This window comes from Trichomonas vaginalis, chromosome II (assembly GCF_026262505.1).
Source record: "Trichomonas vaginalis G3 chromosome II, whole genome shotgun sequence".
Classification (NCBI taxonomy): Eukaryota; Parabasalia; order Trichomonadida; family Trichomonadidae; genus Trichomonas; species Trichomonas vaginalis.
This window is the reverse complement of record NC_067204.1, coordinates 21,894,120-21,918,354: the sequence shown is the minus strand read 5'-3', so window position 1 is coordinate 21,918,354 and position 24,235 is coordinate 21,894,120. Positions and strand designations below refer to the sequence as shown.

Here is a 24,235-nt window from a genome sequence, read left to right as displayed (position 1 = left end):
TAATGTGGAATTTTCTGTTCCTTTAAAAACAGATTTAGAATCACTATGAAATATCGGATTATTTTGGTCCACTGTAATGCTTTCTAGTATACAACTATCGAAGGTGATTGGACTGATATTAGTAACATTTTTTGAGAGAAAAATTGATTTGACTATTGTGTCTCTAAATATATTAATTCCTAAAGTTGTTAAATTCGAATTTGGTGATATATTAATCTCTTTTAAATTTAAGCATTCTGAAAAAGCGTTATCGTCAATTAATATAACAGAATCTGGAATATCTATTGAAGATAAATAGAAATTTGATCGAAAACAATATTTTCCAATACTTGTTATATTATTAGGGAATATAATTGATTGCAAATTGCAATTTTCAAAGATTGAAGAGTCAAGAAATTGAAGTTTTTTACATTCGCTTAAATTTACTGACTCAAGATATGAATCACGAAAACTATGGCTATAAATACTAACAATTTGGCTGTTTTCTTCGAATCTAAGAGATCTAATTACATACCTGCAATTTTTAAATGCAAAATCAGTACTACCTTGACTGTATATATGTACAACAGTTGATGGAATAACAACGTCACTTCCAATTTCGCTCGAACAATTAACAAGATCTTTATTTGAACTGTCTCGGTATCCAAAGAGACCAGTACTGTAACTGAGATAAACTAGAAAATAAAACAATGTGAAATAAAATCAAATTAAAAATTCATAAGTTCATAAAATTCAATTTGTTCATTCGTGGTAATCTTGTTGTAATTCAATGTATTTATATCTATTGAGATGCCCCAAATTTTTGAAGAATTAGCCAGAGTCACATGATTTTTCATATAAATGAAACAAATTGTCATTTTGGATATCTCAAATTTGGATCGTTTTGTTTTTTAAATTTGAAATGAAATTTTTAAACAGTTATTGGGAAGATAGACGCTAACAACACTAGTTGTATTTAATAATAAATGGATACACAATGAAAACAATAGATTTTTATGGAAAGGAATTGCAGAATCTCATTATGGAGAAAAAAAAATTGATTTTGTAAAGTTATGAAAAAAATAAAATGAATGAGTCAAGCACTTATTCAGAATTTTGAATACACTGCGGCTCACATCAAAGATTTTATTGATGAAGATAAGTTATTTTCTACATTCGAAATAGAAGACATCACTCAAATCATGAAATTTGCAAATTTGATAACAAACGACTTCATCAGCATTCTGAAACAATCACAATTTACAGTCAAAGCAAACAAATTATATATGTGTATTCGAAGCGCAAATGTTTCTATACAAAACTATGAAGATGCCATCAAAATACTTAAGTCATCTAAGAAATACCTTAAACTGACATTTCTTGATGGAGTTATTGATTTTTTAATGCACTCACAAAATGTTCCATGTGATTATACAGAGAAAATTCAAACTATTCAAATGCTTAAGCATTTGAAATAAAATGAAAAATTCTTCATATTTTCATGAAATGTATTTTCCATCAACTATAACATCATATCAGATTGAAAAATAGAATAAATATAGAACCACTATAATAATATTTATACTGAGCAAAAAGAAATTATCTAGTAGACGATTACTTTTAATTCAAATGCTGTTTGACATTAGAATCAAAAATAATCAGGGTTTGACAATCTTTAAATCATCGATTGAGAGGAAAATTGAGTGCTTTCTGACATAAAAACTCACAATGTCAAAAACTTTGAAAGGTCAAAAATTTTTTAGTGTCGGAAAGTTTACAAATGTATACTTTCTAACAAACAGAGTCTCAGAAAGTACTCAAACGGCGGTTTTTAATTTCCGCACTTTTTTGTCGACCTTATATTCGTTGATTTCTTTTATTTAATGCCGCTTTTCATGTTTCTGAAATTATTTGCATGTAATACCTAAGATTGTAAAGATGGTTTCTATATAAAAGTAGCCAGATACTGCATAAATAAGATCTCTTTGTGTTATTGGATAAATTATTTCATATGCAATATAATTAATGATTTCTTCTGTTGTACGATCTGTAATTTCAGTCATATCTAAGAAGTGTACTATGGCTGACTTTTGTTTAAAAAAATTTTTACAATCATATGATAATTTTGTTTGACTTGTAATATATAAATGGCTTCTATTCGGAAATAGATTCTGATACTTTAGTTTAGCATTAAATTTTCCAGGAATTAGCTTAGATATTCATTGGATTTTCATTATTGCTGAGGAATGTAGTACTTTTTAGATTTATACAATCCCTAAATGTATTTATGATTTTGTAAAGTTATGAAAAAAATGAAATGAATGAGTCAAACACTTATTCAGAATTTTGAATACACTGCGGCTCACATCAAAGATTTTATTGATGAAGATAAGTTATTTTCTACATTCGAAATAGAAGACATCACTCAAATCATGAAATTTGCAAATTTGACAACAAACGACTTCATCAGCATTCTGAAACAATCACAATTTACAGTCAAAGCAAACAAATTATATATGTGTATTCGAAGCGCAAATGTTTCTATACAAAACTATGAAGATGCCATCAAAATACTTAAGTCATCTAAGAAATACCTTAAACTGACATTTCTTGATGGAGTTATTGATTTTTTAATGCACTCACAAAATGTTCCATGTGATTATACAGAGAAAATTCAAACTATTCAAATAGAATTATCAGAAATTCAAAATCAAAAACAACAAAGTGAAAAAGAACTCGAATCATTAAAACTTCAGCTCAATCAAATAATTGAAGAAAACACTAGATTAAAGGCAGAAATCTACGACAGAAATAGAAATGTCAATCAAGTCAACGAAGAATTAATTCAGAAAGAAAGTTCAGATTCTCCAACTAAACTAAACGACGTTGAAAACAAATTTAACGTCTTCAAGAAAAAGGAAAGGAAAATATCATCCTCTTCTTGCTCGTCATCATCTTCATCAGAAGAAGAAAAGGCTGATCATCTCAAGTTCACAATTCGTAAAGTTTCTGAAGAACTAAAACCAGAAGGAAAACCAAAGAAGTTATTACTTGATGTCACAGTTGTCAAAGCCACCGATTTAGCATCGATGGATCTTAATGGTAGATCAGGTCCATATGTCGTTTTGAGTCTTAATAATTCAGAAGATTTCAAGACAGAAGTTGTCAAGAAGACCAAGAATCCAAAATGGAATGAAACATTCGGGGCGGTGTCATGTGAGGTGAAATTTATCATACACCGATTGGACCTTTTGCTTTCCCGAAAACATAGAATTTATATTGGGGGCCAAATATATGTGCATATATTTATACTAATCAAGCCATATTTACTCATATAGTATTGAGGAATAATGTGTTTTATATAAGATATGAATTTCAAAAATTTTGTTTTATTTCATTTTGAATACAATGAGGTATCTATATATATACTCTATATTGTGTTTGTAAACTCATTTTGGTCACATATCCATTTTTTAATCTGCATCTTATTTGAGATTTCAAATTTTTATCGACAATCATATATGATCACATCGGCATTTGGAGATACTTATCTTGTATCTCCAAATATCGATGTGATCATTGTATTTAATTGTATATTGACCAAGAGATTCCGATGCAGAATATTCAAAGTAGATAGTTTTTCCATTCTGTACACATAGGTGCAGGGTCTATCACTGGCACCCTGCACCAATATGTGCAGAATTGGAAAAGCTTGCACTTTTACCTTTCGATGCGAATGTGTCAAACACTTTTCCCATTCTGCACATATATATGCAGGGTCTATCACCGGCACCCTGCACCAATATGTGCAGAATGGGAAAAGCGCGCACTTTTGTTCTTCGATGCGAATGTGTCGGACATAATTCCTGATTTGCTCATATATTTGCAGGGTCTATCACTAGGACCCTGCACCTATATGAGCAAATCAGGAATTGCTTGCACTTTTTGCTCGCGATGTAAATGTGTCAGACACAATTCCTGATTTGCTCATATATTTGCAGGGTCTATCACTAGGACCCTGCACCTATATGAGCAAATCAGGAATTGCTTGCACTTTTTCACTTGAATGTGATTCATTGAATTTCAATTCGAGAAAGGAGTTTACAAATGCAGGGTATTGTTCCTTTACCCTGAATTTGTTAACTCCTTTCTTGTAAAACCTTCCTCCAAAAAAATATAAAGATCACATTCTTCTTAAAACTCTCAAAATCTCATTATTTCAATCTTATAATCATAAATAAACATACTCTTTCTATCTAATATTTCTCTATTCCTTAATTTTCTTATGAAATTTATTATTTTTTATTTAATTTTTAAAATTTTCAATTTTTTTTGGATAATTTTATTCAATTGTATGATAATTTATTCTATTCTCATTATATAATAATATTGTTCATTTTTATTTTTTTAATTTTTCAATGCATACGATAATTTTTAATTCAATTTTTAAACGAATGCTTTGATGGGATGAGCTTACTGAGCATAGGCTTTCATCGAGGCCAGAGTTTACAATTCATCAGCTCAGAGCCAAGTTCCTCGACGGTCGTCCTCATTAGGCCCGATCCGAGAGGAACTTGGCTCTTCATTAAAATCACAAGCTCTGGCCATTGCTAAGGCCAGAGCTTCGCAAACCATCCTCGGGGCCGGTTTCTTCAAAGACCGCCCTGATTCGGGGCGGCCGGAGAGGAAACCAGCCCCGAGAGAGTTCCCATACGAAGCTCTGGCCCAAGCAAAGGCCAGAGCCTGCAAATACAATCCTCAGGGCCGAGTATTTATAAAAATATACAGCTTTTTGTATAAATTTTTGAACTACTCCAGAATATTCGTAAAGGTTACCGTTCGGAAGATATACACGCTGTCGAAACACTTCGTTAGCAAGTGATGAAATGCTAACGTGGTCTAAAGGTGAAAGTCTAAATTCTTTTGTGAAATCATGACAGAATTTATTAAATCCTAACCTTAATATTTTTACATCCTGCTGACAGTAAAATTCAGCGTAAACGTACATATCGAAATGTTCTTCATCGATTCTGCAGTTAGGGATAGCGTCAATGTTTGAAATAAATAACTTCATATCCTCATCATTCCATATTTTATCTTCATCCTTTCCACATTCTTTAATCACTCCTTTATTCTCTTTTAATCTTTCAAGTGTGTAATACTTATACGGGAATACTTCCTTTCTTCCACTATTTAAATTAAACATTGAAGGAATTTGGGATAACTTACAATTTAAAATCGGTAATGTATCCCTAAACTGTAAAACTTTATTTTCAAATGTTAACGTTGAATTCATTATTTTAGTTCCTTTCTGAAGCATGTGTTGCATTTCTCCTTTATGACAAAACATACGTAAATCATATGCAAGATTGTGAAAATAAACTATTGCTTTATCGGGAAGGAATTTAAGGAATTCATACGCGCAATCTTCACCTTTAAAAGTTTTTGTTTTAGTTCCTGATGAGTTCTGAAGGCATACCATAAAGGGTTTATGAATCTCACCTGAAACATCAGATTCAAAATCAGCGTACCAGTATGTAGTTTGTTCGTCTTTTTCAGTTTTAAATGATTTCCTCATCAATCGTGTGCAAAATTCAGGATTGTAGTGAAGGTCTACATCCTCTACATCCTTTATATCTTTATGAAAACATGTTTGAACTGTGCTAAAATCATTCCATGTCATTGGTTTAAAACATACGCAGGGTTTATTTAATTTAACATTCACCTTATCGATGCATATTAACAATCTTATTAAAGCTCCGGACATTAAAAATCTGTCTTCTCTTTTGTCTGTTGCCCAACCCTTACTTTTTGAATAAGTCCTATTTTGGTATGATAATGGTATATCCTCTCCGTATAAGTATTTATGGATACAAAATGATTTAGTAATATTTGTTCTTTCTTCAATGAAATAATGACCATCAATAATGTTTAACGTTATATTTTTATCACCGCATCCCAAAACGTTTTTTCTCTTCGAATTCTTTCGCTGGTCCTGTATTTGACAAATATCGTATTGCTTTAATTCTTCCTCTAACATTAAGTCTAAGTCGCTTTGCGACGAAATGCATGAAGTGCATTTTTCCTCGTGTGAAATTTCCGAACTCAAAAGATTTTCGTTAATGGTGTTCATGTCTTTTTATAGAAAATAAAAAATAAATTTTTTAAAAAAAGAAACTAAAGTTTCTCCGCCGCAAAGCGGCTTAAACTTAATTATTTTTAACCAAACTGTTGATTGCTTGATAATGATTTTCTAAAGCTTCCCACATAGCAGAAATACTTTTACCATTAAATAACCATTCGGTACCATTATACTCAGCAATAATTTTTTCATTTTTGACCACCTTTAACGCTCCCTTATCATCCGTTATAAACTGATAGTCACCAATTTTCACATCATTTCTGTCAAACTTCGATAAATCAACTTTGAACATTTATGTAAAAATAAAATTTCAGTTCTTAATATTTAGTTTCTTATTTACCTGGTGGTGTGTCATTACCGATATACTTTACGCCTTGTGAGGAAACTAGGAAATATGTATCTCTACATAACCATATCTGAGGTGCTGGAGGTCTTGATACACCGTTATTGAAGTTATAATATGTATCATTCTCTCCCGTATATAATGGGTTTCCTTTAATTTGTATTGGTATATTCTGACCGTCTGAATCAATGCCGTCGAAAGTATATCCGGCGTTATTTCTTTCACACTGAACGTTCCACATAAACGATGTACCATCACTTAAGCAGTTTTGATATTTCTGACCCGATGGGGTATTTCTTGCCATTACAATAGAATCTTCAAATTCTTTAGTGCATTCCAAACCTCCTGATAAGTCAGAAGCTACCAAATTTTGTTGTAAGAAACGAGCACCTGTTGAATCAACCGGCTCGTCTGGCATGTTCTTTCCATTAACGGTAAGCTGAAGGTTTGTATAAATTGGGTTCTCAAATACTGTATAATCGTTATCATGTTTGGGGAACATTATACTTATGCATGTTGTGTTAGTTACTGGCATGTTGATTGTTGATTGAATACCAGCAGCTGAGGCAGCAATCGGGAAAGCGTTATAATCAAGCTGTTGAGAAGGAATAATTTGAGGAGTACTGAATATTTCATGAATCTTTTCCTGAGTCGTTTGATTTACACCAAAACCGTACATATTTGATTTCAACATTAAGACTGTCATTCCCACACACTGAAGGTTGCACATTCCTTTATCTACATCGAGTGATTTAACCTTCTGACCTCCTACAGTTGAAGTCGTTATGTTAAATTTATTTATAATTTCTGCTTCATTGTTAATTTGTGTGAATGCATGTCTGAACATTGATGATAAATTCTTATCGGTTGTGAAATTAATGCTCTGACCTTCAACATATTCTTTATACATCTTAACATTCATTGGGTCAACCATGCACCAAACAAGCCCTTTGGACTTTACGTAAAATTTACATTCTAACTCTCCGCATTCACGATTAGGATAAAGGTCGAAAGCCTGAAGTGCTAAAATATCGTCAAACGGTAAGTTAGCTTCAAATTCGACGGGATGAGGTAATCCATCTTTGAAATCAGCAATGTTTATATAAGTTCCGCAAACAGATGAGGAGCTTAGTAAAGTGAATGAGTAATTTTTTAGTCTTTTTCTCCTGTTTTGGCTTGATTGTCGAATATGCAAAACCTTCCCTAACGCATTCGTTTTGCTGGAGACGATACCATGTGAGGTGAATTTTTCCCATACCACGATCGTCCTTTTGAACAGTATGCAGTGGCAAAGGTTGATATTCAGACCTGATCTTTTAGGGGCAGATGCGCTATATATGTGCGCATCTAAAAGTGTAGCAATGAATGGAAAATATTTTTGGACCCAAGTTATTCACATTATAAATTTATCAAAAGTCAATATTTAGATCAAATATTCTTATGCGCATATTATATAGCCTTTATATAACAATATTATATATATAATATATGAATATCTCACAACTTATAGTATGACATCTTATATAACTAATTCAAATATCGAAATATGAATATAAAAATTGTGTCACGATATATTATTGGTGAGTTTATGAATGAGTAGAGTACTATTATAAAGAAATATTAGAGTTTTATTCAAGTTGAGATGTGATTGCGAATGTCTTCTTGTTCTTTCGGCGAATGCAGCGAGAGTTAGAAAAAAAAAAAAAAAAAAAGGTAGTGGGGCTTCCAGGGCTGCGCCCCTCTAGCCCCTGAAGATGTTTAGTATAAATGAAGTTCTTATATACGGGTCTTCCAGGAGCTTTTCACAAAATATATATGTTTTCATGTTTTGTCACTTTTCTGTCACTTTTCAGGTAAAAACATTTTTATTATATATATATAAAATGAATTTTACAAAACCACCGTTACCCTTCTTTGGAAATAAGAGTAGATGTAAAGATATTCTATTGAGAGAACTTAAGAAACTACCGATTGGTCTAACATTTGTAGATTTGTTCGGTGGAAGTTTCTATATATCTCATTTGTGCCATACTGTATTTCCTGACTCAAAGATTATATGCAATGACTTCGACAACTATATGAACCGTCTCAAACATATACCAGACACAAACAAAATATTGAAAGAGTTAAAAGAAAAGATACCTATAGGTAAGATGGAACGTATACCATTAGATAAGAAAAATACTGTCAGAGAGGTTTTGAAAAAAGCAGAGTATATTGACTGGGATAGTATATCTTCTAGACTATTGTATAGTGGTTCTATAAGAGTTCATGAACATTGAAACACTTATGTCAAAGTTTTATATCTTAACTATACAAAGGTTTTCAAAGAGAACATAGAAAAATAACTACTGGGTATAGAGTTTGTGAGATGTCGTTGGACAGAGTTGTATGAAAAATATAAAGACAAGGAAAAATGTTCTTCTTTATAGTAGACCCGCCGTTCTATAACACATATGATTTTCAATACCAAGTAGACTGGACTTTGAGAGACTCTTTAGAAACTTTAGACGTTGTACATAACCATCCATGCTTTTACTTTCATCCGATAAAAGTGGTTGGAAAGTGTCATGAGATGGTTAGAGACATACATGACTATGAGTTTAGATACGATAAGATAGAATATGAGAGAGGTCCTATAAACCGGAGAAAGTGTCAATAACAAAGAAATTTTATTGGTAAGTAAATGTGGTTTGAAATAGGACTACTTGTTTTAGGTTTTTTTCATTGTGTCATTTACTTATTTGACGTGGCAGAAAGATATAGAGAATATGAAGATGAACCAATGCCTGCAAATGTCCAGTATATGTACTCGTAAGAGATATTTTTATCTAATATTAAATGGACGCACAGAACTTAGCGAATGCACAGCAACCTGACAACCAAACCCAGAGAATATTCCAAATGAAGTTAGAATACAAACTGCAATGGCAAACTATGGTCAAGTGCCAACAGATGTACATGCAAACTGCCATGTCAAATGACGCTGCGTTAGGTTTGCCACCATGGTATGCAAATATGAGATGGAAAGAGTTTTATACAAACCCTGAAGTGGGATATAAAAACTCTATGCAGATGACGCGAACACAGGAGTTGACCCAGAGTATGTTTTCTACCAGAGGAGAAATAGAATGTATGAGCTCCAGTTAAAAAATGCTATGGAACTCAGAAGGAAACGTAAGAGACTAGGTGGACATTAGATTTTTACATATAGTAAAATGGGTTTCTTCAGTAGTATTGGAAACTTCTTCAGAAGAGTTGGAAGAGGTATATGGAATGGAATAAAATCTGTCGGAAGAGGAGTATGGAACGGTGTCAAAAATATTGGTAAAAGAGTAGGTCAGTTCGTTGGTATTATACCTAAAGACCCTGAACCAGAAGAACAAGCTCCTGTTATACAACAGCCTGAACCTGCACCACAGTCTAGTTGGCAACCAAATCCAACACCTCAACCGTATTAAAAAATTATATTTTTTACCGTTCGATAGTAGTTGTATATGAAACTAAGTTCTAAGTAAAACACATGGTATAATGGAATTATTCTCTTTCTTCCATCTGTTGTAAACCATACTTGAAAGTCTGAAATACTTCCACTCGGTGGTTCATATAGCTTTGTAGGTTTTTCGTAAAAGTCATTTGCCAAGCATAAAAAAGAGTTTTGGGCGCCAGAAAATGAAGCATGAACTATAATAGCATCTGAGTCGAAAACATTTTCATATGTTCCATTAGGGTTTTCGACTTCATAAAAGTCCGGGTGTACTGGATATTCTGCAGGCTGATTTAACATCCTCAGAAACCTATACCATGCCAAGTTGTTATATTTTGTAGAAATATAAACGTCTTCTCCAAGGTCTTCTATTCTATTGATTTTAACAGTTGCATTTTTCCTGTCATATATAATATCGAGATGGTACTCTCCTTCGTCAATGTTGTACTGTTTTGCATATTCGAGATAGATATCGTTTATTTTTTCTTGAAAAGCTTGAAGAGTTGTTTCTAAGTTTACAAGCAAATTCACTTGTAAAAGTTTTCCCTGTTCAAATTTCTCATACGTACGTTTCTCTTTGTTATAGTATCGAATTTCAAAAGCGACCGTAAATGGGAAACCATGTATGGCTTCTGAAATGAACTTCATTCTACGAAAGCCAATAGCTTTTGTGACGGATGGGTCTCTTAGCCATCTTAACGGGTAGTCAAAACGATAGCCTTCATGCTTTACGGTCTCTGTCTCAAACTTTTGACCGACATTGGTAAAAAGTTCATCTAATGGTTTAGTTGTAGCAACTCTAGAATTTTCTTTTTCTATTGAAAGCATATTTTATCTAGAATAAAAATGTCGAAAGAAACAGCGTCTATGAGAGAAATACAACACAACCGACAACTCATTTTGCAAGCTCTAAATAAGAACACAACAAACTTTTCAAACTATTCTAAGATATCTGAGTCATTGAAAGAAGGAAACTTAAAACTGACGATAAACCCATTGACAGACGAGTTTCTGTTTCAAGACAGTAAGAACCATACTGTTTGTATAAATCCAACAAAAAGAACTTTAAACGAGAAACCTATAGATGAACTTCTTTTGAAAGCAGATGTTGACAACAAAGCTGAAAAGAGTATGTCATTGAAAAAGTTCAAGAAGAACATGACAGAGCAGATGCAACATATGCAACAAAAGAACATACTCATCCTGAACTAGCGGACAAAACATATGTTGACAATAAAATGTCAAGTGAAGTGACAAGAGCTGAAAACGAATATTCTAAAAAGACTCATACACATACCATTGCAAATATTACAAACTTACAAGAAACCTTAAACAGGAAAAGTGACGTTGGACATACACATACCATTGCAAATATAACAAACTTACAAGAAACCTTAAACAGTAAAAGTGCCGTTGGACATACACATACCATTGCAAATATAACAAACTTACAAGAAACCTTAAACAGTAAAAGTGCCGTTGGACATACACATACCATTGCAAATATAACAAACTTACAAGAAACATTAGAGACAAAAGCAGATAAAACATATGTCAATGAAATATACCAAAGTTTAGTTGGAACAACAAAAAATATTGAAACTATTGTTGGTGACTTTTCTATCTATGAAGAAAACAAATATTTTAGATGGGAGTTTGTACAGTCTTTAAGAAATGGTATACGGTGTAAACTCATTCCGAAAAATAACAATGAAATGTATGTAAGCTATAAAAAGAACGATGGTACACAAGTTAAAGTTCCATTAGACAACAACTGCTACTTAAACTTCTATGGAGACGAACAAAAGAAATATTTAAGAGTTTATGAAATGGCAGATATGACATTGCCTGACCCAGCTCCAGCACCATACTATTATGACTATGGTGTTGACGTCAGAACACTACACGCAGACCCAAAAAAGCAAACATTCTATTTAGATTTTTATAGATATAAAAGATATAATGCAATAGAAAAAACGAGAATAGTATACTATTATACAGATGACAGAAATAAATATTATAGTCAAGACTTTACCTACCCTGAAAACATAAGATTATATTATAAAAAATATTCTGACACAAACCAGAAGAAACCTGAAATGGTTGCACTATATTTTAAGTTCAAAAGAGACAATCCTATAATATCTCATATGTTTGATTTCATGAACCCAGTAGGTTCTATTTACACGTCAATGGAAGCAAGAGGTCCTCAAGCAATGTTTGGTGTTGGTGCATGGGAACAAATAGTCGACAGGTTTTTGTATTGTGCAAACTCTTCAAAGGAAACAGGTGGAAGTAAAACGATTTCAGGTGAAAACCTACCTGCGCATAGTCACTACGTAAGTTTAACTACATCTCGAGAAGGTTGGCATAAGCATAGATATTGGGATTGGACAGGAATGACAAAAGGTAAAGGATATGATGTTAAAGACGACGTTAAGTTTGCTATAAATTGTTACTGGGATGACACTCAGGGAGAAGGAGACCATACACATCGCGTTGCAGGATATACGCAAACAACGGGACAGAGTAAAGACTACATGCCACCTTACATGACAGTTTACGCATGGAATTGCTTAGTCGTCATTTTCAACTTCTTTAGCATATTCGTCAGGAGTTGTCTTATATTTGTTAGGAACTGTCTTTGAAAGTATACCACCTTGAACCTTAACAAGTTTGAAACGAGGTCTGACAATAGTAGTTTTATCTTTGCTTGCAGTCTGTACATTTTGCCATGTTTGCCTAAAACTTCATAATATTCTCTTGTATACTTTCTTCTATTTTTACGAACACGAATGCGAGTACCTGTCGAGTTCCCATTGTTGTCATAGTCAATAGTATTTTCATATGGGTCGCGTTTAGGTATTTCTATTTTTACTTTGTCACCTTTCTTAAGTTTGAAGCCTGGCATTCTTTCTTGTTTGTCTCTTTTGACTAAACTATTAAATATATAGTCTTTCTCTAAGTCAGGGTTGTTTTTCATTTCTTCGGGGAGTGGTTTCCCAAACCTTTTTGTTTACGGGTATTGTAAATATTTAAAACTTGTCTCATCTTTGCCATGGAGAAATGTCTATACTTGTCGTCATATGACATTTCATCTACCTCACCACCTTGTGGTTGGTTTAAGTCTCTTAAGATTTTTATACAACTGTCAATGACACCAAGAGCAGAATGGTTTTGGTCGACAATGAAATATTGGTTTACATTTTTTGAACGCAGATAGTTTTTTACATCATCTGATTTGAAAGAACTTTCACAGTCAGATGTCAGTTTTGTTGGATGGTATTTGTCAACGAATATTGTCAAAGCAGTTTTCACATCTAAAATATTTTTGGACTGTAATGGTATGGCTTCACAGTATCTTGTGTTTTGACCGACAAATATTAGCCAGTATGGAGGTCCATCTGTTCTAACTCTCGGAATGTTTTCCAAGATATCCATAAACCAAGCATTTGGTGTTGAACTAAAGATTTTTATCATGAGTGCTTTCTTTGTCGCTTTAGAAACATAGGGGTCCTTGTTTGGATTCGTCATTTTTTAACCCATAAGAAATGGGTTTATTTGGCGCATTAGCAGGAGTTGCATCCAGATTTTTGCCCGCGGTGGGAACAATAGCCAGAGGTGTATTTGGAGTTGGAAGGAAGATTTTGAGTACATTAGGTATACTTAAAGAGAAAGCACAACCTATTATACAAACTGTACAGAAAGGTTGGGATGTAGCACGAGATGCAACAAATCTTATTCCAAATCCTGAAACAAGAGGAAAAGTTCAAGGATGGATGGACAATGTAGGAAGACAAGCAGGAAACTATTATAACAAAGCAAATGACTACTATAACCAAGCAGGACACTATATGGACCAAGGTGAAAGATTCTTTAACAGAGGATATAACCATGCACAACAGTGGGTAAACAATAACCAACCGCAACCGCCTCAAACGTGGGGAATGTAAATTTTTTACTGAGATGAAATGAACAATACAGCATTGAGACAAATGGGTTCAAGATGGATTTGTCGACTTCCAGCAGTTACACAACGTGTTTGTCAAGTTCTTCCTATACCTCAGGAAGTTTTAGACCGACTTAAAAAACAACAACAACCAGTTGAAAACAAACCAAACTAAAATTTTTTACTGAGATGAAATGACCGAAGAAGTTGAAACGGTAGATTTGACACCACAAACAAAAAGTTCAGAACCATTGTCAAAACCTGTCAAAGAACTTACAGATGAAGAGAAAAATTCAATAATAGAAAGTGCCAGGTCTGGAATACAAACCCTAACTATAAAGTCACTTTTCATAGAAATGGAACGGCTAGTATCTCAAAAAAGAAACAGACTCTCACAAATAAAATATTGAAGTCTGAAGGAGCTTTCGAGACAACAGATGGAAAAGTTTACTTTACCCTACCACCGACCAACATTATATAGAACATCTCATTGACTTAGAGTCGAAATATTCTAAACTTTACAAACAAACACAAAAAGTTGAAAGGAAAACAAAAACAAATGGCATATGATATTTATGAAGATGTTGACGACACAACCATACCTGCAAGTGAAGTAAAGTCAGGTGAACCGAAAAGTGACGAAAGACCGATAGATAGAAGAAGGGAGCCAAAAACTGAAGATAAACCAAAACCAAAGTTTAGTTTGGAAACTAAACCAAGTCAACCTTCATTAGCTGGTATGGGTTGGCGTCAAAGACTTCTGGTAGCAGGCGGTTATGTTAAGTAAAGAAAAAAAATATTTTTTTATTTTTATAAAAATGCCCCATATAGAATGGATAGAAAGTCTGCTAGAATAAAAGCAGAGTTAGAAAGATATGGTTGGAGAGTTTCAAAGAAGTTTAAATATAGGAAGGGAAGACCCATAAAAGTCTATGACAAACTGGCTGGTCTGACCTACGAAATGGACTTGAAACAGCACGCGCCAATTATCCAAACAGACTAGAGAGGTTAGAAGAAGAACGTCTTATGGACATGCCTTTCGATGTTAGTGAACCTCAGTTGAAGGACACGACGGCTTTGCCAGGTTCTACTGGAAACATGACGAACAATTGCATCCTTTGAGAAGGAAAAAAGGTAGTGCAGAGGATGGTCATGCTCCCATGGAAAGAACAAGATATGCATATGAAAGTATCGTGAAGTTAGAAGTCAAATTACATCTGGTCGAACCTTTACAGTAAACTTTGACGAAGGAAAGAACAAAGAAGGCTTCATGGGAGTACTTGCTGCAATTCAAGACGGAAATAAGAAAGGATACAATCTCAGATTGACCATAACAGATTTGGATGGTCACATTTACTATGCACATGGCAATGTCACAACAGCCGCACAACTTCTTGACGCTTTCAAGACTACAAAGAGAGAACAAATGGTTGACTCCGACTCAGACATTTTGAATGCAATTGAAGGAATTGCAAGTGTCAAGTTCGAATGGTACCAACCTAACCCCTCAAGCAGTCAGACAACATGCTGGATACTTCCCGTTCATAAATAAGTCTGACATTGACTTGACAAGGTATGGAATTTACAATTCAATTGAAACAATTGTCAATGAACCTTGCATTCTTACATGTCTCAGGAACTCTGGTCTTGTTACAGATGAGAAGATGAAGTATCTTGAGTCATGTGTGAAGACAAGGTACATTCTCAGAGGTCAATTGGCAAAAATTGCACCGTTGGCAAATGTCAATATCCGAGTCAACATACCTACAGCTAAAGGTTCTTCACATGACGACTATGTTGTTGAGTTCAATTTACCATGGTTGAAGATTGCAATTGTCCACAACCACTTCATGTTGAACGAAAGTCTTACAAACCCATTGTTCGGAAAAGGTAAGTGCAACATTGTCAGAGCTGTTAAATTCTTTTCGAGAAAGGTTTGTTGGAACCAATTCCAGATGACAAGCTGACAGAAACTTTTGTACCAAAAGACGAAACAAACTTTTCATTGTTGGTAAGACCAAAAGTTGTTCCAGACAAAGTTCTAGCACAAAAGAAGTACACAGCTCCAAAAGGAGTTGGATTGTTCGGATACCAACCTGAACCAGAAGAACTTCCAATGAGGTTGCAAGAACTTCAAGATGCTATAAACAAACTTCCATTGAGACATCCAATTGACGTCAAATTGTATTGGAGAGCATCTGAGTTAGGTCAGAAGGTTTTATATGAAACAGGTTGCTTCGACGATGTTTATGAGATAACAGGAGAAGTTTCTCAGAAGATAAGAGACTCACTTGAATTTCCACGAAACTGGACCGATTGGTTGCGACAAGTTCGACTCAAACGAAAAGATATACTATGTCGACCTTAACGCTGCGTACATGAGGTTTGTCCAATATATTCCAACTGGAATTCCAAACGAAGATGGTGAGTTCCCGGGAAGGAACTATACAGTTGGAAAAGTCATACAACAACTGTATGATATTAGGAAAGCTTCAAACCCCAAACTTGCAATGACACTCAAATTGCTTATGAATTCGACATGGGGATATTCCATTAAAAAACCTCAAGAGATGAAGAGTAAACATTATGAGAAGGTCGACAACTTTGTTGAAAGGTTTTCTCCTTTTGTTTTGAAGTACGAATTTACTCAAGGTCAAAGTGGCTTAGTAACCACATTAAAACCTATTGTCGAACATTGGTCTTACCCTCAGTTCGCAAAAGCAGTCCTTGACAGTACAACAAATTCTTCTCCGAAGTCAAATCCAAAGTGAAGGTTTACTATGAGAACATCGATGCACTCATGACGAACGAAGAAGGGTATAACAAACTCATTGAAATGGGAATGGTCGGTGAGAAGATGGGTCAATTCAAATTGGACAAAATTTTCACCGAAGTTCATGTCCTCTCCAAGCGTAAGTACTGGGGCATACTTGAAGACGGCACAGAAATAAAACATTGCATGAAATAAAAAATTTTTATTCGAATTTGAATTAAAATGTGGGAATTCTTGGGAACGGGAAAGGCTTATTTACTTGAGGAACAGGTAAAGGTGGTGGAGGTGGAGGTGGTGGCAACCAGTCCATTTTATATTCCTTCCTAGCTAATTTCCGTTTAATTTCATGGTCGCCCTCGGAGTCTTTGAATCGGACAGGTCGAGTTACACCATTCTTGGTCTCAAACTCATATATAACCTGTTTGTCTGTATTTTCGTCGACTATGGCACGAGACACGAACATTGACCAAACGGACAAAAAGTGTCATTTCGGATGGTCAAGCAGCCAATCGCATTCGAGCACTTCGAAGAAGCCTTACGTTCCAAGGGAGAGGGTGTCTGGTGCAAGGCAGAGGTCATGAAACTCTACGAGCAGTACATCCTCAATGCCTGGGAGGACAAATCGTCCTTGGATTGGCAATTCTACCAACTCCTCTGGGACGACCTCCTACGCAACTGGGATGACGAAAGAGTCCTATTCAGAGGTCAGGAACTACTTGTCCAAATTATCCTTAATTTAAGCCGCTTACGCAACTAAAAACTTAAATTTACTTGGGGTTTCCCCCTAAAATAAAATTTTTTTACTCTTAGAACCACTCGAGGTTCTCCTTACGGTTGTTGAGCTTGTCACCGTCAATGTGTCTGACCCTCGTCTTCTTGTTTGGATTTGGAACCCATTGCATACCGACAAGCCTTCCCATGGAAATTGTACCGTAATTCCGAAGGGTAAGTTCAAGTGTCCCAAGTTGTTGAGGACTGGGGTAAGAACCTTGCCGGTCCCCTGTTGCGGATTTTGTATGGGTAGGGTTGTGAAATTTCGTAAGCGTCATCGGCAACAAGGGTTGCCCAAACTTCCTTTTTCTTCGTGTTTCTCTTCTTCGTGTTTCTCTTCTTCCTCTTCTTCCTCTTCTTCCTCGACAATTCCTTCTTCAATTTGGTACTCACGAAGTACGGTGTTGCATGTTCTGTCCTTTCCGAGTACCTTCCAGATGGCGTCTATCTCTTCGAAGAAACGGTAGATGAGTCTGGCAAGGTCTCGGTTCTCTCTCTCGTAAATGCGCAAGGTTTCCGCTAAATCGTTCAGGATTTCTCATTGGAAGCTTGGTTCATGAGGAATCACTTTAGATTTCATCTCTTCATAAGACTACTTTGGAGAGTCTTAACGGTGTTTGTCAGATGAGCTTTCAATGGGCAAATTTGAATTTGAACTGGGCGCTTGTCTGGCAACCTTGAAAGGACATCTTCCATTGAGTTTGGCTTCGGTGCTTGTTCGGACATCGAAAAAATGAAGTGGTTTGAGAATGACGGTTTTACTTCAAAAAGCTTGTTATGACGGTTAAGTCATACAACAAGTTTAAAATAATATCTTGTTCTTCTTCTGAACGTTTGTTGTCTCTTCCGATAAAAGTTTCGAACATGAGAACCAAAAAACGTTTTTTGAGATTGCGGAAGAGTTCAGGCAAACGTTCATATTCTGGATATGTTGGGAGCAGTTCGAAACATCTGAGCTGACTTTCGGACAAAATTGGGACAATGTCAGAAAATTCATCTTTGGTCGGACTGCTTGAAGGTAAGTCCCTTACATGTAAGTAGCTCTGGTAAAGTCTTCTCATTTCTGCTAACTTTTGGAGTATAGCTTCGTAGTTTAGAAGTTTTAATTTTAAATGTCTTATTCCACTCTTGACATCTAAACGGTAACTATCCATGAGGTCAAGAGTAGCTTTGGTAGCTTTAAGTGGAGCTATCTGTTCCTTGACTTGTGCAATTTTGGTTGCAATTGTGATTTGAGCTCCTTCAAGTTCGCCGTCTATGTCGTTCTCAACGTCTTCAACCATGGCTTGAAACTCTTCATCGGTCCATTGAGATTGGTGTGGGACGAATTTAACTTGCTTCATTCAAAAAATGAAAAAAAATGTTTTTACTCTAAACGTTAAGGTTTACTGAACTGGTTGGATGTCGCCTTCACAGGTTATGTAGAAACGGCTGACCCGAGAGAGTGAAGGAGAGACTGAATTGCCAATTTCATATGGGGTAGGGGGTTCTCCTTGTTTGGTATTTTTATCCATGGACGTTTGCAAAGAACTTAACAAGAGCTTCTCTTTTGGCGTCCTTTATGCCATCGTAGGCTGTCCCGTCTGGTATTTGAATTGGAATTCCAGTCGAAGTCTCGAGCTGAAGTGTAGACCTTCCAGAAATAGTGGTGTACTTGACCTTGGGCTTCATGACCTGCGCAAGTAGCTTTTACACAACTTATTTCATTAGGTAAATTGCCTCGTCAAATCCTTCTGGCATTCCGAGTCCTTCCATCCGACAGGAAAATATTTTCCGGACAAAGGGAAAAATTTTCCCGACGACAGGAAGAACTCTTCCAGTTGTCCGTCCGTAAACCATTCAAATTTTCGAAAATTGAGAACTTTTTCGTCGAACTTCAGAAAAGTTCTTCCTTCCGACAGGACACAAACGAAGTCCGACAGAAAAAGTTCTTCCTTCCGACAGGACACAAACGAATGTCCGACGTCCCACCAACCGAGCCGATTCCCAAACCAGAAGAACCGACAGCCCCAGCGCCACAACAGTCTCCTCAGCAAGTCCCTCACCAAATTACTACAATTTCCACCTCAAGGTTACTACCAATTTCCACCTCAAGGTTACTACCAATTTCCACCTCAAGGTTACTACCCCCACAAGGCTTCCCGAACTACCCTCCTCCTCAGCCTATGCCTTACTTCCCCAACCCTTGGTTGTTCCAGCAAGCTCCACCCCAGCAATCTCAATCTCAATCTCAATCGAAGAGAGACCAAGACTTCGAAGAAGGTCTGAACCGCTTACGCAAAGAGTATGCCACAGCCCCGATGGAAGATGACAGGCTTTCAGTCTCTTCCCTCAAATCGACCGATTCGACTCGTACCACAGATTCGGTTCGTGACCGTGAAGACTACCTCAAGCAGTCTGAGAGACTCTTCATCCTACAATCATTTACAGTTGGAGCTCTCAAGAACATGCGCAATTACGAAGGTCAGACACCAGCTGGAGACCGCAAAACAGACGTGCTTACAAGAGCAGTCCAACTGGTCAAGACAAAGACTGAGATAGTCGACTTCATTCTTGCAGCTTGCCCATACAAGTAAAAAAATAAACAATTACGAGTTAAACTTTTTATTCTTTCTTTTCTGAGTTGTTTAGAGCTGGTTTCTCTTGTAGGAACCTTTCGTACTCTTCCATGGTCATGTAATTGCGAATTTGGTACGCAATTCCAGGTTCGTTGTTTTTGAACCTTACGTATGTAACGCTTCCATCCTCCTCAGGGAAGTAAGCTGCTAACATCTGACCAAGTTTTCTCGGTGACTCGGAGCTCATAAAAATGTCACTTTTTTAAACCTTAAGTTTTTAGTCTTATTTTACCCTTTGTTTACCCTTTGTTTACCCTTTGTTTGTCAATGTAGTATTGGAGTGCAATTTCTCCAAATTCTCTGTGTCGGAGTTCTTCAGCATTTTCCAAGGTGTGCCTGGAGAACTCAAAGAAGTTGTCAAGAACATACTGCCATGCTGCTCTTCTGAGTTCGTCGGTATTTTGGAAGTGTTGCACCTTCGAGTCTTCGGACATGAAAAATAACACTTTTTCTATTAAACCGTTTTGGCATTTCTCATGAGTGAGTATAGTTCTGCCGAACCATTGGAAGAGAAGAAGTACCCTTGCTGGCAAAACAAAAATAGTTGCCTTAGTTGTCATTGCAATTGTACTCGTAATTGAATTCATTGTACTTCTCTTCACGTACATAAAACTCAGCAATGGTATTTGCTTTAAGAAGCTACCATCTTACTAAGACTAAACACTTACATTTTTCAAGCTTGACTTTTTACAATTTGAATTTTGTTGCTGAATTCAGCAAAAATAATGTTTATGTTAGAATGTTAGATCTAACATGTTTTCTAACACGTTTTCTAACATGGTCTAAAACTCTTGAATTTTCATGAAATTTACACCAAAAATATAATTTATGTTAGAATGTTAGATCTAACATGTTTTCTAACACGTTTTCTAACATGGTCTAAAACTCTTGAATTTTCATGAATTTTCCCGAAATAAAAAATAAAATTAGTTTTATTTTTTATTTTATTTATTTTTTTTATTTTGTATAAAAGACATGATTTCAACAATCGGCACAACAACAATTCAAACAACTACAGCACCAAACTCGCTAGTTATGAATCCAACATCTATGTTAGTAGAGATGAAAAACTTCATTCCTTCTTCATATACTTTCGAAACAAAAATCCAGAAGATAAAGCAAGAACTTTTAACAAGTAATTTAGACTGTAGTGCGAAAGATGAAACAAATGAACAGTATCTTTATGAAATGCAGGACATTATTGACCATTTACCCAAATTGCCTGAAATCCAACAACAAAAACTAACCATTCCCGAATTTGACGAAATAGAAGTCAAAGCAACTGACTCAGTAGAAATAAAGAAGTTCATACGAAAGGTAAATTATGAATTCCTTGGTTTTCATTGCAACCATAAGGTTATGGACAAAGATTGCGACATGGTATATAAGAACATCTCTGACCTTTACAAATCCGAAGAATTTAAGACCTACGACAACTTTGTTTCATTAGTTGCAAAATGTGTTTGGGAAATAAGAGATAAAGAAAGTAGGGGTAAGGTATGGAACGAACAAATAAGACCCGCTATGTTCGAGATGAAGAAAACCATTGACGCCTTAGTTGTTTTAGCAGGTAAGGTTTCAGAATATAACGCAAAAATGAATCCGCAATGTTCAAAATGTAAAGCAGCAATGAGGAAATATAACTACTCCGTCAAAGAGATAGAACGTATGCGAAACGACTATGCAGATTTAAAGAAAGAAGCAGAAAAACCAGCAGAAGATAAAATGAACATGTTAGAATTTCTGAACAAAAACTATCCAACTGCTGACGATTTCCTTCTATCTGACGTCAAGAAGAAGTATAAAGAAACTTTCGGTATCGTTAAAACTTTTGACATACTGACAGAAGAAATAGAAGCTACGAAATTGTTTAGAGTCATGAACCATCGCAACATATACCATGTAAAACGCTTGTAAATAGTTATGTTAGAAAACATGTTAGAAAACATGTTAGATCTAACATTCTAACATAAACATTATTTTTGCTGAATTCCGTATGAAATTTCATGAGTTTTGTATGTTTTAGACCATGTTAGAAAACATGTTAGAAAACATGTTAGATCTAACATTCTAACATAAACATTATTTTTATTGAATTCCGTATGAAATTTCATGAATTTCCTCATATGCTTGCTTCCCTCGGAAAACCGAAAGAAGAACAGCGAGTAGGGAAGAAACCCCAGTCGCCAAAACTCTATGAAAACAGTGAAAAATAACAGAGTATTTTGACAACTTCAAACAAGCAGAGTAAATTGCACTCTTTATTTTTACGCTTGACTTTTTACAATTTGAACTTTGTTTGCGTAGATATGAATTCTGAAAGAAGTATGAGGGTCTTGTATGACTTTGTACTTCTCCCATAGTTCATGTCTGTCAAACTTACCTGCCATGGACTCTTTCATAAGTTCCATGAAATCGTCTTCGGACAATCCGGGGAAAAGTACAATGTCAGTAAGTATTCTCTTTACATCCTTACTTAAACTCTTGCTGTCTGTACACAAATGACAACTGAGATGTTAAAGTGTCTGAGCTTCTTAAGAATTCGACACATGTCTTGTTCTCTATTCTTTAACAAAGGATGAGAAGCAAAGTCATCTAAGATAAGAAGACATCTATGAGGGTAAGTCTTCCAATCGTAAGATTGCAATTTCTTCGAAATGTATTCTATCTCTTTCTGTTTGTTTCTGAAGTGTTTCTTCTCTAATATTCTCTGCATTTCCTCATTTGGGTCTTTAAACTTAGAATTTATATACTCATTTATAGCATTGTACTTCAAAACTCTTCTTTGGTACTTCTTTATCCAATCTAACAACTCAGAGTCTTTTATACATACTAACTTAGACTTTTTTAATATCTTTGAACGAATTGACGGTTTGGTCAAATTGACCAGAAAGTACTACAAATAACAACTAACTCATAGAATGGGTTTCTTCTCATCTAGTTCTTGTTGTTGTGCAGCCATTTTAAGATAAGTGAAAGTCTTACCCGACCCAGGTGGTGCAATTAGACCTGTTATACCATTCTGAGCAAATAAGAACTTGTCATGTAATAGGCTTTATCTGAGCATTTTCTAACTTCCTCTTGTTCTTGTTTAAAACATTCTCAAATTTCTTGTCAATGTCAGCAAACTTTTTTTCTAACATATTTTTTAGAAAAATTAAAAATTTTATCTTTTAGGAAATGTCTAGCGATTTCGCTATCTATATTCGAGACAAGCTTTTCGACAGCAAAACATCTGTAGACCATAAAATCTTACATAGTGTAAACAAGAAAGGTGAATTTGTTCTAAAGTTCTGTTTCTGGGAATATGACAAGAACCATAAAACATTAAGCAGAGAAGTCTTAAAATTTGTCAATGACAGACTTGTTGACAGAGATGACGCCGATTGGAAAGCTGAAGTCCAACAAAAGTTCTTAGAATGCAAAAGACACATGCGCTGTTCTTGAAGATGAAATAGAAAACAGAATAGAAGAGCTATTAAAGGACAAAGACCTTTTACAAAATATGGTTCTGAGAAGTTTGACATAACTCCACCAGAGAAGAAGAAGAAGAGAGAGAAGAAAGAAAAGAAAGTAGAAGAAGAGAAGAAAGAACCTGAACCAGAGAAAAAGAAATTTTGACATGTAAAAATAAAATTTTATTTTTAGAACATTTCTGGGTCAATGTCAATGTTCTCTTCCTCTTTAGGAGCAAACACTGGCTTAGACTCTAAAATCTTTTTACCCAATTTACCTTGAACTTCAACTATCTTAGACTCATAATATTCATAGTCGTCTGCTTTCTTTGGTTCATAAGGTATAACAAGTTTGTATGCTTTGCCTTCTTCGAGTTTTGAGAACTTTCTGTCAAAATTTTCTTTGACTGTCAACATACCGTCAATGTCTAAGTCTTCAAATTTCGCACCATTTTTAGTCACAATAGCAAACTTAACTGGTTCGATGTTCCAAACTTTTGTCAAATGTAGACTTTTCAAAATGGTAGAAGTAAACATTCAAATATGCGAATGGGTCTAGTTCTTCTTTGACTTCTGTCATGTACTTGTTTACTGAGATGAATTTTGCATCTTTTCTATCGGATAAAAAAATATTTTTTTAAAATTTACTCAGAAAAAATTTTTCTTTGTATATACGCCGTTCTGAACATCTAAAAGATTTTTGACATTTGCCAAGAAT

The 24,235-nt window shown here is 35.1% G+C and overlaps 14 protein-coding genes and 3 pseudogenes across 17 annotated transcripts, besides 1 other annotated feature; 8 read left to right on the top strand and 9 right to left on the bottom strand.

Annotated features, from left to right (window-relative positions):
- Positions 1–1,070: 1,070 nt before the first annotated feature.
- TVAGG3_0587760 (protein ubiquitination) lies at positions 1,071–1,457 on the top strand (the record flags this gene model as incomplete). The annotated part of the gene is made up of 1 exon (XM_001330783.1): positions 1,071–1,457. The coding sequence occupies one exon, from the start codon at positions 1,071–1,073 to the stop codon at positions 1,455–1,457; it is 387 nt and encodes a 128-aa protein (XP_001330819.1).
- An 843-nt stretch (positions 1,458–2,300) lies between these two features.
- Positions 2,301–3,317, top strand: TVAGG3_0587750 (protein ubiquitination; the record flags this gene model as incomplete). The annotated part of the gene is made up of 1 exon (XM_001330784.1): positions 2,301–3,317. One exon carries the CDS (start codon positions 2,301–2,303, stop codon positions 3,315–3,317), a length of 1,017 nt encoding a protein of 338 aa, XP_001330820.1.
- A 1,444-nt stretch (positions 3,318–4,761) lies between these two features.
- Positions 4,762–23,440: a mobile genetic element.
- On the bottom strand, positions 6,454–7,398 carry TVAGG3_0587730 (uncharacterized protein; the record flags this gene model as incomplete). The annotated part of the gene is made up of 1 exon (XM_051239386.1): positions 6,454–7,398. The coding sequence occupies one exon, from the start codon at positions 7,396–7,398 to the stop codon at positions 6,454–6,456; it is 945 nt and encodes a 314-aa protein (XP_051097210.1).
- On the top strand, positions 9,683–9,925 carry TVAGG3_0587720 (serine threonine-protein phosphatase family; the record flags this gene model as incomplete). Its single annotated transcript, XM_051239385.1, has 1 exon — positions 9,683–9,925. One exon carries the CDS (start codon positions 9,683–9,685, stop codon positions 9,923–9,925), a length of 243 nt encoding a protein of 80 aa, XP_051097209.1.
- Positions 9,930–10,779, bottom strand: TVAGG3_0587710 (uncharacterized protein; the record flags this gene model as incomplete). The annotated part of the gene is made up of 1 exon (XM_051239384.1): positions 9,930–10,779. A coding segment is annotated over one exon (850 nt), but the record flags the coding sequence as incomplete, so codon positions are not given.
- On the bottom strand, positions 12,528–13,485 carry TVAGG3_0587700 (annotated as a pseudogene). The gene has a single exon. A coding segment is annotated over exon 1 (958 nt).
- TVAGG3_0587690 (uncharacterized protein) lies at positions 13,923–14,075 on the top strand (the record flags this gene model as incomplete). The annotated part of the gene is made up of 1 exon (XM_051239383.1): positions 13,923–14,075. The coding sequence occupies one exon, from the start codon at positions 13,923–13,925 to the stop codon at positions 14,073–14,075; it is 153 nt and encodes a 50-aa protein (XP_051097207.1).
- Positions 16,891–17,136, bottom strand: TVAGG3_0587680 (uncharacterized protein; the record flags this gene model as incomplete). The annotated part of the gene is made up of 1 exon (XM_001330791.1): positions 16,891–17,136. One exon carries the CDS (start codon positions 17,134–17,136, stop codon positions 16,891–16,893), a length of 246 nt encoding a protein of 81 aa, XP_001330827.1.
- On the top strand, positions 17,167–17,430 carry TVAGG3_0587670 (uncharacterized protein; the record flags this gene model as incomplete). Its single annotated transcript, XM_051239382.1, has 1 exon — positions 17,167–17,430. One exon carries the CDS (start codon positions 17,167–17,169, stop codon positions 17,428–17,430), a length of 264 nt encoding a protein of 87 aa, XP_051097206.1.
- On the bottom strand, positions 18,203–18,787 carry TVAGG3_0587660 (uncharacterized protein; the record flags this gene model as incomplete). Its single annotated transcript, XM_051239381.1, has 1 exon — positions 18,203–18,787. The coding sequence occupies one exon, from the start codon at positions 18,785–18,787 to the stop codon at positions 18,203–18,205; it is 585 nt and encodes a 194-aa protein (XP_051097205.1).
- On the bottom strand, positions 18,823–19,199 carry TVAGG3_0587650 (annotated as a pseudogene). Its single transcript has one exon. A coding segment is annotated over exon 1 (377 nt).
- On the top strand, positions 19,325–19,619 carry TVAGG3_0587640 (uncharacterized protein; the record flags this gene model as incomplete). The annotated part of the gene is made up of 1 exon (XM_051239380.1): positions 19,325–19,619. A coding segment is annotated over one exon (295 nt), but the record flags the coding sequence as incomplete, so codon positions are not given.
- On the top strand, positions 19,805–20,020 carry TVAGG3_0587630 (uncharacterized protein; the record flags this gene model as incomplete). Its single annotated transcript, XM_051239379.1, has 1 exon — positions 19,805–20,020. A coding segment is annotated over one exon (216 nt), but the record flags the coding sequence as incomplete, so codon positions are not given.
- TVAGG3_0587620 (uncharacterized protein) lies at positions 20,049–20,249 on the bottom strand (the record flags this gene model as incomplete). The annotated part of the gene is made up of 1 exon (XM_051239378.1): positions 20,049–20,249. The coding sequence occupies one exon, from the start codon at positions 20,247–20,249 to the stop codon at positions 20,049–20,051; it is 201 nt and encodes a 66-aa protein (XP_051097202.1).
- On the top strand, positions 21,038–21,979 carry TVAGG3_0587610 (organellar and viral DNA polymerase type B; the record flags this gene model as incomplete). The annotated part of the gene is made up of 1 exon (XM_051239377.1): positions 21,038–21,979. One exon carries the CDS (start codon positions 21,038–21,040, stop codon positions 21,977–21,979), a length of 942 nt encoding a protein of 313 aa, XP_051097201.1.
- TVAGG3_0587600 lies at positions 22,330–22,778 on the bottom strand (annotated as a pseudogene). The gene has a single exon. A coding segment is annotated over exon 1 (449 nt).
- A 266-nt stretch (positions 23,441–23,706) lies between the features above and the next one.
- TVAGG3_0587580 (protein of unknown function, DUF4108 family) lies at positions 23,707–24,054 on the bottom strand (the record flags this gene model as incomplete). Its single annotated transcript, XM_051239376.1, has 1 exon — positions 23,707–24,054. The coding sequence occupies one exon, from the start codon at positions 24,052–24,054 to the stop codon at positions 23,707–23,709; it is 348 nt and encodes a 115-aa protein (XP_051097200.1).
- Between the last annotated feature and the right edge of the window lie 181 nt (positions 24,055–24,235).